At 38.5% G+C, this 11882-nt stretch overlaps 1 protein-coding gene across 1 annotated transcript; it reads right to left on the reverse strand.

The window, feature by feature from the left end:
* Positions 1-846: 846 nt before the first annotated feature.
* gprc5a (G protein-coupled receptor, class C, group 5, member A) lies at positions 847-11473 on the reverse strand. The gene is made up of 4 exons (XM_002934728.5): positions 11375-11473; positions 7561-8527; positions 5488-5549; positions 847-4283 (listed from the first exon to the last, which is right to left on the reverse strand). Exons 2-4 carry the CDS (start codon positions 8489-8491, stop codon positions 4188-4190), a joined length of 1089 nt encoding a protein of 362 aa, XP_002934774.1. The 5' UTR covers positions 8492-8527; positions 11375-11473; the 3' UTR covers positions 847-4187.
* Positions 11474-11882: the final 409 nt, after the last annotated feature.

Consider the following 11882-nt stretch of genomic DNA (forward strand, 5'->3'; position numbering starts at 1 on the left):
AATACAATCTTATTTTTTCTGTGGTGCTATTTTGCCTGCTTTTCTCAGAAAAAATCTCCAACTTTACAATAGTGTGTATATGCCTCTCCATCTTAACTATACTTAGCATGCACTTAGTTTGCTTTTGGGGGGATTAAAAAGACTGGCATTAACACAAATTTGACATTAAATTAGTGTAAAATGTTTGTTTGTGCCAAAATGTTTTTTTTTTTTTGAAAAAAAAACCAGTTGGAATAGAGTAGAGAGGTAGGCAGGAAAGGCATGTGGCTATGGTGCAACGGTGGTGGGTGTTAGGCACGTACCTCTTCAATGGATTACCCCAGTCCGGGCCCTTAAAACCCCTCCCATCGCTTGTTGTTAATCTCCACCCCTTGTCGACAGCATGTGCGGGAATTAGTGTCGGACTGGCCCACCAGGATACCAGGAAAACTCCCGGTGGGCCCAGGTGTCAGTGGGCCCTTTTGCTTCTAACTATTTAGCCTATTTCATGGTCATTCCTTATTTCTGTATGGGAACAAGAAAGCTTGATGGATGGAAGAATAGAGTATAGTATGTAAAGAAAAGAGACTAGGATAAAAAAGAGTTTGAGGGAGGAGAGGAGAAATTAAAGTTTTGAGAGTGGGTCCATTGTCCAGAGTTTTCTGGTGGGCCCTTCCATCTCAGTCCGACACTGGCGGGAACGGCGAGGTGTCCGGCTGAGTTGCCTTTGCTTCATGGGCAGCAGAAGAACCTCCCCTGGTGACTTTAGAATGTACATTTTATACACTTGCCTGGGGGTAGTGAGTGGAACCCCACATTTACTCTGCAAATGCAGTTATGCAGTAACACATTACACAGCAAGACTAATCTCTGTATATAATACATTGCTTTATTAAGACATTATAAATAATTTAACACACATATATAATCAAACATTTTAGCATTACATATACTTTATGATGCTGCTTATATTTACATTATTATGACTGTATTGACAGGATAAAAGAGGGTTAAAAAGAGGATGTTCACCTTAAAATTAACCTTTAGTACCATGTAGACATCAGAACACTATGACATTTAGCAACTGGTCTTAATTTTCTATTTTATGTTTTTTTTGTTATGCAGCCCTCAGGGTTGGAATTGAAACTGTTATCTGGCTCTAGGAGTTAATACTACACTAGCAGCCAGGGATAGTTTCTCATTTAGAATAGAAGTTGCCTAGCAGAAGGCCTGAGAAACAAGGTAATCAAATGAAAAGTCACACAGTCAATTTGTTGCTGGGGTTTAGTGACCCTAATAATCAGTTTTCTGGATAAGGGGTCTTTCTGTAATTCAGATCTCCTACCTTAAGTCTACTAAAAAATATATTTAAACAGTAATTAAACCCAATAGTATTGTTTTGGCTTCAATAAGGATTAATAGTTTCTTTGTTGGGCTCAAGTACAAGGTACTGTTTTATTATTACAGAGATAAAGGGAATCATTTTTACAAATATGAATTATTCGATTAAATGAGAGTCTATGGAAAATGGCCTTTCTCTAATAAGGAACTTTCTGGATAATGGGTTTCCGGATAAGGGGTACAAAATAATTTGATATTACTTGTTACCTAGACCAGACCGGGTTGATAAAACTAGAGATGGATATAGACATTATCTCAAATGCAGGATTTGTTCTGGCTTTAATAGGAAAATGCTACTTACTATCATCATACTGAAAGTGAATTTAAAGGTGAATTTTCCTTTTCAAATGTTCATTTTGTCTGAAAAGATGAAGTGAATCTAACAAAGCCGCACTCCGTATGACAATTCCTTTCAGCATTCATTAGCATATTTATAGACATTACCATATATTTGTTTGCATAATCACAGTGACTTTACCAGTTCTGGTATCTGTACGTCATTATCACGGGACCAGCAATTACCATGACTGTTCCATGAGTTGCCCCAGTTTCTGTGTAATTATTGTGCCAATATTTGTTATTCGACTTATTCATATTTGTAAGCTGCTCTCACCAGAATACTTGTACCAACGCATAGTTTCAACATACATCAACTTTATTGCATTTTATAGATTAAAATGTTTAAAAAAATACAAGCCATGTGATATGGCCTAGCTGAACGGAGAAATGATAACTGTATAACATGTAGGCATTAAATTGTGTGATTATTTTTCCCACTTAGTACATAGAGTGCATTCTTGAATAACCCTGTAAATAGCTAGAAAGTACTGTGATTTGGTTAGGTTTGCTGAAGCCACCCTACCACTCTTCCACTTCAAGCCAGCCATAACCAGGCCAACTCCCTGCAATCATGGATCCAAAAAACTAAGTACGGAGCAACATCCACACTGCTGTTTAAAAAATCATTTCTTTATTCCATCTCCTTAAAAGCATGTTGTGCTTATACAGAAAAAGACCATACGCTTGACGCGTTTCGTGGTATCGCACCACTTTTTCAAAAGCTGCAAAATCATGGGAAATATAGGAGCATAATCTCAAGAGCAAGTTACTATAATATGGCCCCAGTTAGCAGCTGCCAATGATTCAGTTGTAGTTAAAGGGGTTGTTCGCCTTTGAGTTCATTCTTAGTAATATTTGGAGACTATTTGCAATTGTTTTTTATTTTTTATTATTTGCAGTTTCTAAGTTATTTCAATTTTTGTTCAGCAGCTCTGCAGTTTAGCATTTCAGCAGCTCTCTGGTTGCTAGGGTCCAAATCACCTTAGCAACCAGGGAGAGGTTTGAATGAGAGACTATAAATAGGATAGGACCTAAATAGAAAAATGAGTAGTAAAAAGTAACAATAACAATAAAACTGGAGCCTCGCAGAGCAGTAGTTTTCTGGCTGTGACCCCTACTTGAAAGCTGCAAGGCATTAGAAGAAGACAGCAAATAATTCAAAAACTATAACAAAATAAATAATGAAGACCAATTCAAAAGTTACCTAGCACTGGCCATTCTATAAAGTACTAAAAATTAACTTTAAATTGAACCACTCCTTTAACAGAAACATATATTTCAAGTACAATTGGCAATTGCCTTGTTTTATAATGTCTTTAAACATTCCCAGGACTATGAGACTCTTTAGGCGCTATAGGTGTATTTTACTGAATATGGGGACAGAGTCTCATCCAAGACAATCTTAGTTTGTGTATGTAAGCCCTTCTGCCCAATAAAGATGTTAAGGTGATATCCAGTTGTGCTTACTATATACTGAGTGCCATGCTGAAAATCCTTTCTTGTTTTCTAAAACCAAGGCTTAATAATTATAATTTCTAGACTAAATCTGATTTGGCCAAGGTTAACAGAGCTTTACTGTGTTTGATTCAAACATGGACCAGGAGTATCCACCGACCATGCCTGGACTGGCAGTCTGGGGCTGCCAGACACTGACTTGTTTTAGAAATACACAGAAATATATGGTGTGCATAAGGCCTTACACCATACAAATGGATACACACAGTATGAGTATGAGTAGTTCAACAGTGGTTGCAAACCAGTTTACAGAGATGCGCATTCAAACCTTGAAAGCAACTGCTGTAACACCACCAATCACCACTAGGTGGCATATATGTAACATATAGATGTAGAAATATATTTTGAAGTACCGATGCAGCAGTTGTGATATTTTCTGGTAGAATTTTTTTTTTTAAATGGTGGCAGGGAGAAACCTTAAAATGAATTAATCTTCAATGGGGTTAAACTGTGCTAACAAACTAGGCAGATAAAGGCCTGGACTGGCAATCTGTGGGTTCTGGCAAATGCCAGAGGGGCTGCTGGAGGATGCCATAGACAGTCACTATTTGGGGGGCTGCTTGGGCCTCTGTGTACTTAAAATGCCAAGGCCTATGTTAAATCCCAGTCCAGACCTAAAATGGCTAAATAATATTGTGTTACTTTACAGATCATCTAATGTGCCAACTTTATAGATCAACATTACGGCAAAACAATTGTTAGACTTTAGTAGTTTCGGTGCCAGTGGTAAGAACTAAATAAATTACTATATACTGCCAGGTACTATTGCAAGAGAGCAATTAAATGTCTTTTCCCTATATTATTAATAATAACAACAACAACATTTCTGTGTTGGTAGTTGGATCCACTCCAGAAATTCTGGTTTCCAAATTCTTACTGTGCAGTGGGATGTGGGGGACTGAGGTGGTAGCCTTGGATGTACGTGGCAGCATCTCACATTCTGCTTCTTCCACTTACATGCTGGTCAGATCATGGGACCGGTACTGCATGTATGGGTTTTGGCGTTGCTGTGGGCGAGGTATACTGAAATCCTTTATTTGTTCTAAGTCCTGTGAGAAACAGAGTTAAAAGAATACTAGTTAAAGCCTTCTATTATAATACCAATTCATTTATAACACAAGCATTGGTAGTGATAGCAGATAGTATTAAAATCCAGTGAATCAAATTTCTTTTAAAAGCAGCCACACTTTGGGGGAGATTTATCAAGACACGAACACTCTGATTTTTTAGCACCCGTGCAACTTTTTTGAACGCCCGCGCAATTTTTAAATCTCCTGTACCCGGTGCAACTAGGTAGATGCCTAGAGGTGGTTGTGGGTTGTCCCTCGTGCGCAGGTGAGTGGTGGAGCTTAATATGCAATCTAGTGATGTGTAAAGTTAATGTGAACTTAGTCTGAGATATTATAGAATTATAGCAGCAAAATTGAACTATTCCCCCTTAGCCAGTTCTGTCTCAGAGCTGCCAACCAACCATGAGAGAAATAATGATCCACCCCAGGACTTTTTGAGACCTATATTATCCCTTATGACACAGGGTTGGCTGACAGCTCTGGTCTTGGTTCAATTACATGAAAAAATAAATAGTAATCAGTCTCAAAGAACACTCTGTGCTTGATTTACCCTTTAGTCTGGACACAAGCTGTCTAACTCCAAAGTGTGGTGGACTGATATACAATATACTACATATCTGAAGACTGGACTATATTTAACTGATGCACAGAAAGATATTTATGGAGACATTGGCAAACTAATGGATATAAATGGCTGTATGTGGGTTAGAGGAACCCATTGGGAATGAGATGTGAAACTTGCTCCAGGTATAGTTATATATGAGTTTTGTCATTGCTGTGAGCCCATCTGGTTGTTATGGGTTTCTAGACCTGTTAGAGGTTTAGAGGATGCAAATTGAAAAAATGGATGCAGTTCTCCAAATGTTTGTGTTTTGAACCCTGCCTTCTACTGTACTGAAGTGCTGCAGGTCTCTATGATCCATTTTAAAGCGCAGAGACCTGCAGCTGCTCTCATGAATACAGCAGTGCCTCTTTTGGTAGTGCTGTATTCATGAGAAATGCATGGGGGTAGGCACATAATCTTTTGCACCGCACTTCTGGCCGGGGCCTTGTAAGTGACCCCTTTTGTGTCTAGTCTAATTTTACCATTTCAGAACTCTGCATTTTATATTCCAATTCTTAATCTTATACACCTCAAAACTGAACCATCAGTTGTGCTCTTAGGAGAAATTCTTGCACTTACTCTCATGGCAATGGTAGCATCGTTCTGTGAAGAAACAGGGGAACATCTTCCTGAGTCTTGTCCTGTAAGGAGAAAGGGAATGAGCAGCAATCAAAACTCCAGCATATCCAGTATTTAAGGGTGGCAGTAATTTAGTGCTACAGTGGAATAATTGCTGTGTGTGTGCATTGGTATTGGGCTGCTGTACTGTGCTCTGCTAATAGAACATTTGCTGGGTTAATACCACTCCATACACACATTTAATAGCTCAGACACCTGTGAATGACAGCTACTGTTATCAGGGCCGGAACTAGGGGTAGGCAGAAGAGGCAGCTGCCTAGGGCGCAATGATTGAGGGGCGCCAGGCAGGAGCCTCTCCTGCCTACCCCTAGTGCTACTTTGTCATTGCCTCCGCCTCTTAACATTAGTGGTGGAGGCAATGACCGATCGAATTGCACCGCCCCCCCTGCCCCTCCCCCTGTGTTTTGGTGCGCATGTGCCGTTCGGGGGGGGCGGGGAAGTGGGCGGAGTTGGCCCACCGTGTTGCCTAGGGTGCCCCGTCGGCTTGGCCCGCCCCTGACTGTTATATCAAACAGCATGCCTATTCTTTCTAGTGTCAGAACGAGATAACTGAATAGTTCATAGTTGATAGGATAGGATGACAGCAACACAACTTACAAATTATTTACAAATACATGCAAGATGCAATCTATACAGCTACTACAGATAGGGGTTATGTGACAAAAGGTGCAAAGTTTGCTACAGGTCTAGTTACCTATAGTAACCAATCATCAGGCAGCATCTTATTGGTTGCTATGGGTTACTGCACCTGGAGAAACTAATCGGGGAATGTAATATAGTTTGCTAACGGAAAAAACATTCGCATTTGGACTAAAAATTCACCTTGTGAACAATTTTGCCATTGTGCTAATGTAAAATAGCTTTTGCAAACCCTTTGCCATACATGTGACAGTAGGATAGCGATTGCGAATGTTTAAGCTTGTGCCAGTGAACAGTACATGTAATTAAACTTCTTAATAAAAAAGACGCTAACAATTATGCCATCTTTAAGCATGGTTTAGCATTTGCAATGTGCAATTAAAATTGGCAATGCAACAGTCAAATGAAAAAAAAATGCGAAATGCAAATATTTTTTCTTATTTGTGCACAAATCTTCTTACATTCCCCTCATTACTGCCTTATATGGTTTGTGTCTAAGTGCTTCTCAGGTTATAGTATAATAGCTTGGCAACTATAGAGAATTGATGACAAAAGCAAAGTATACAGATAAGGAGTGCGAGATACACGGGTGTGTATCATGGCATCATCCTATCACACTGTTTCTAACAAAATGTAATCTGCATTACTGTATTTATTTAATTTTTTTCATTGTTTGCCCCACAGTTTGTAATATTACTGTAGTGTAAAAACATAGAGTTCTGCCTAAAAAATAGGGATTTATTAATAAAGCTAAATCTACATGTCCATTTTATCCCACATTGTCTTATCAGTTCATTCCTCAAATTCTTTCCAGTGCCATAAATACTTTATATTCTAACCATGCCATCACACCCACATTGCATCAAATTCATCCCTTGTATTCTGGTGGGACATAGACTTTGTTTTGAAGTTTGCTGGTTTCATTGAAAACTCCTTTCTGCAACTAATAATTCTATTGCATGCACCCTCATTAAGCATAACCCATATAATGTAAGGAGTAAGGTGTGCTAGAGTTCTTATCACCTATAGCAACCAATACTGAAGTAGTATTTACAGGTCACGTGTTTAAAACCCAGCATCTGATTGGTTGCTATGAGTTACTGCACCTGGGCAAACTTAGTGCCTTTTATTACACAAGGGGTTTAATATTCGTATAGATTATCTAAAACAGTTTCCAACACAAAAAAAAATCTAATTTTGCTGATATTGAGCAGTCTGAGCAGTTTCAAAAGTGTTTGTGTGTTGGCCAAAAGGTAAGTGTAATGGCAGAGGTATAGGTAGGCTGTATGCATTGTTTTGGGGATATAATTAGAAACAGCACTACTATCAGCATCAGATAGTATAAGAGGATAATAATAATAAATATGTACAAACCTTGGTTGATGTTTTCATGGGTGAACACTCGATTATCCACTCCAATGGTCTGTCTAAGTAGACGGGGTTGAGTTTGGACACAGTCTTTCTGTGTGTCTGGTTGGCATCGGGTCATCAGACAAAGCTCTGGTACTATATACATCATGAGGAAAACCCAGCCGTTGGCTACTAAAGCAATGGCTAACACTGGGTCATCCCAGTTGTGATTGCCCTGATTTAGTTCTACATTTCCCCTAAGTAACATACAGATCCAGGCCACCCAAATGCCCACGGATAAAAACATTGTGACATAAATATGTGCTCCATGTCTCTTCCAGTATTTGCATGGTCCACATAAACTGATGACTGAAACAATAAGGGTGATGGCCATTAGCAGATATACATAGATGAGGACGAGTACAAAATCTTGGTTTATCTGTTGATAATTGGTATTTGTATTGAAGACAGAACAAGGGGTTGCGCCCCTCACCAGACTGAGCACAATATAAAGAATTGCTATTACTACCTGCACCAGTGACAGAAACAGCACCATTATCAGCATCACCCACCAACAGATTCCAAGTCCACCTCGAACAAGCTTCACCAGCTTAGAAGCATGGGCCAATAGGCAGGAAAAGCAGATGGCAAACAAGACTCCAAAGAGGAAGAACCTTGTTGGGCAGGTTTGGTCAGTCAGTTCAACAATGAAGGCAAACGTAAGGCCAAATATCCCAAATGTGGCGACGAGGAAGATGAACTGGACAGGAACAACAGCCCGCTTGGCATAATCACCAATACGGGGGACCATAATGAGAAGGGCTAACATAAGGACAATGCTGAACACAATCCCGGCTGCAGCCAGGGTTTCCAACACAATGCCCCATGCTGCATTTGTGTCACAGAGGTAACTGAAGGGTCTAGCAACACATGTAGACGTGGTGGTGGTAGACATGATGATGGTGGGATTCAGGTATCAGTTGAGGACAACCTGCGAAAGAGAAACATATGAAGATTATACTGCTTTGTTACCTGACCACTACAAAACCAAAAGTATAGTATAAATGTATAAGTTTTACAGATTTCATTAAAAAACATTTTTAATACCACAATGCAGTGATATGTAGAGGGTAAGTATACAATCAAAGAATGTAACAAGGATTGAAACAAGAGCACTGAAATGTGCAGAGAAAAAAAAGCCTCTGCTACATTAGTTTGCAATCCAGGGGTATTTATATCCTATTGCAAAATCATATAGACCTATGACAAATACTAATCATAAAATAAAGAAAATACATTGGTGAAAAGCCAATTATGAGAATTCATTTTTCATAACAATGTTTAGGTATATATGCAATGATTTCTGACAAGTAAATACAGGTATGAGATATGTTATCTGGAAACCCATAATCCAGAAAGATCTGAATGACAGGAAGGTCATCTCCCTTAGACTCCATTTGAATCAAATAATTCAGATATTTAAAATGTAATTCCTTGTACTTCATCAAAACTAAGACATAATTTATCCTCGTTGGTGGCAAAACAATCCTATTGGGTTTAATTAATGTTTAAATTATTATTTGGTAGAACTAGGGGCAGATTTATCAAAATTCTGATTTGTATAGTCTTAAAAGTTTTATCTGCCAAGGCTAAACTCACAAATGAAAAAAGCACAATCTTTCCCTATTTATTAAAAACCACACCAACAACAAGAAAAAAAAATGCGGATGCCAAATTGTGAACTTTACATCACGAATAGCACAAATAGCTCCCCCCGAAAATACTAAAAAAAATGGGATACCATTAAGTGAAAGGAGCACAAAAAAAAATGCCTAGGCTAGCTCCCAATGACTTCTACATGACCTCAGCAGCTTTTAAATGGTGTATTTTTACATTAATGGCAAAAAAGGTTGCAGTTTTTAGTATTTAAAAACTGTGATTTTTAAAAACACAAATCATTAAAAAAATATATGACCATTGGTAAATCTGCCCCTTAAGGTATGGAGATACAAATCACAGAAAGAGCCTTAATTCAAAAAACACCAGGTGCAGAGCATTTTGGATAACAGGTCCCATACCTGTACCAACGAGGTGCACGCTGACAACAGATAAATACATTAGCTTTGAGCCTTGATTCTTTGCTGCAGGATTCTGGGAGTTGTAGTCCAGCAGCATCAAGGGGAACAAATTTCTTCATTTGATTAAGACCCAACAAATTCATCAACACCCCAAACGTTGCTCATTTAAACATTACTACTGATCTGAGGTTGTATTTAAGGTTGCTACATTTTACTTTTGTGTCTCAATTTTTTTACATATGAACTCAGCAATCTTCAATTATTGGTAAATGCCAGGGGCAATAAAGTCTCATAAATTCTTCTTGCCATTTTATTGTTGCTATAGACCGGGAAGAATTTTGGAGAGGGAGCACAAGTGTCAGCAGGGGTAGAACATTCAATATTTGTACAGAGACAAACACAAAGACTGAAGTGGTTTCTAGGAGTGTCCAAATGCACAGAGAGCAGATTATGGGTTTGAACTATGATTACTTAACTTTCATCTGTGATTGTGAAAGTGCATCCGTTCATATGGTGAATAGAAAAAGGTTCTTAGCACCATTTATATAGGGCTGCTATCCAGTTATGGAGTCAGTGGGAATAACTGCCTGGAACATATTGGGATTCACATTTTTCCAGTTTTTTTCATCAGGGCTCAAAGTCATAATGAATATTTCCTTTTATCTATCCAGATATTGGCAAACTGCAGCAATTAAACTGTTCAGCCCTTCAGCTCCCAGAGTGCACTACAGTCAGAGGATGCTGGGAGCTTACGTTCAGCAACACATAGGACACAAACAACAAACTGTCAGTGGGCGAAGCAAAGGTACTAATCCGCTTTTTCTTTTTTTATGTTCTGTGTTTAACAGTACCGGACAGTACAGAACAGAACAGTACAGAAAAATTGGGCCCTTAAAGGAACAGTAACACCAAAAAATGAAAGTGTATAAAAGTAACTAAAATATAATGTGCTGTTGCCCTGCACTGGTAAAAGTTGTGTGTTTACTTCAGAAAGTCTACTATAATTTATATAAATAAGCTGCTATGTAGCCATGGAGGCAGCCATTCAAAGGAGAAAAGGCACAGGCACATAGCAGATAACAGATAAAACACTATTGTATTCTACAGAGCTTATCTGTTATCTGCTATGTAACCTGTGCCTTTTTTCCAGCTTGAATGGCTGCCCCCGTGGCTACACAGCAGCTTATTATATAAATTATAGTAGTGTTACTGTAGCAAACACACCAGTTTTACCAGTGCAGGGCAACAGTGCATTATATTTTTATTACTTTAAAGCTCTTTCATTTTTTGGTGTTACTGTTCCTTTAAAAGTAAGATGGGCCCTTGGGGGAAAAACCCTAGACAAAAGGATAAAGGACATACTATACTATGTAACGACTGTTAGATATTTTCAGTCTTAACCACAACTACAACAAGCTTCAGCCACCAAGAAGTTTATCAGTAGCTGGGAAGCTGGAAAAATACTGACTTTTTTCATACCTAAAACTGAATTTTCCTCCAGACCCCAGAAAGGGTACAAGAACACTTGAAATGTCCAGTAACTTGTAATTAATTATAATAAATATTATTATTATGACAATGTTAATAACATTTTTATGTTCATATAGAACTATTAACGTATTTCACCCAGTCTAATCCAAATTTAACCCCGAATGAATTAAAATTTATGCAGAATTTTATTCCTGTAGTAATTTGTATTTTTATTATGATGTTGCTGCTAGTGAGCACAGGATGTAAATTGCTTAGAGAAGATGCCTTACCTTGGGTGCCCTGCCTTGTTCAGGTGTGGAGAGTCTGGTGGCAGTGTGTGCCCTGGGCACAGCAGCAGCTTTCTATCTTACAAAGAGGGAGTGTGCTATAAATATGGGAGGCGGAGGGAAGGCACACCTGGACCTGTCTGACTGCTACTTATACAGTAATATTGGGAAATGTAAAGAGTGAGTTATAAGCAGGACCATGGATGTTAATCAAATGTTGAGGGTGGCAAGAAAATCTCCGTATCAGCCAGAGGATTAAAAGGCTGCATTTTACCGTACTCAGTTGTTTCTATACATTTAGGGACATATTAATCCCCTGCTCACTCAAGGGCAGATTTATCACAATGTAAAATTAGAGCTCACTACAATAAAATTCCACCACTCTCTTTTTATTTCTATTGAAATTTTTAGAGGCATATTTATCAAGTTGTTAAAGTAAGAGTTAACCATTGATTAAATATGCCTCTAAAAGTCCCATAGAAATGAATAGAGGGTGGCAGAATTTTACTGT

The sequence above is a fragment of the Xenopus tropicalis genome, chromosome 4, assembly GCF_000004195.4.
Source record: "Xenopus tropicalis strain Nigerian chromosome 4, UCB_Xtro_10.0, whole genome shotgun sequence".
Taxonomy (NCBI): domain Eukaryota; kingdom Metazoa; phylum Chordata; class Amphibia; order Anura; family Pipidae; genus Xenopus; species Xenopus tropicalis.

What these genes read in the sequence shown, in the direction of transcription:
- gprc5a (XM_002934728.5), bottom strand. Translation starts at nt 8,491, where the DNA reads ATGTCTACCACCACCACGTCTACATGTGTTGCTAGACCCTTCAGTTAC. An exon ending in CCATGAAAACATCAACCAAG is followed by an intron (nt 5,550 to 7,560) that starts GTTTGTACATAT and finishes TTCTCCTTACAG; the next exon opens with GACAAGACTCAGGAAGATGT. An exon ending in ATGCTACCATTGCCATGAGA is followed by an intron (nt 4,284 to 5,487) that starts GTAAGTGCAAGA and finishes TGTTTCTCACAG; the next exon opens with GACTTAGAACAAATAAAGGA.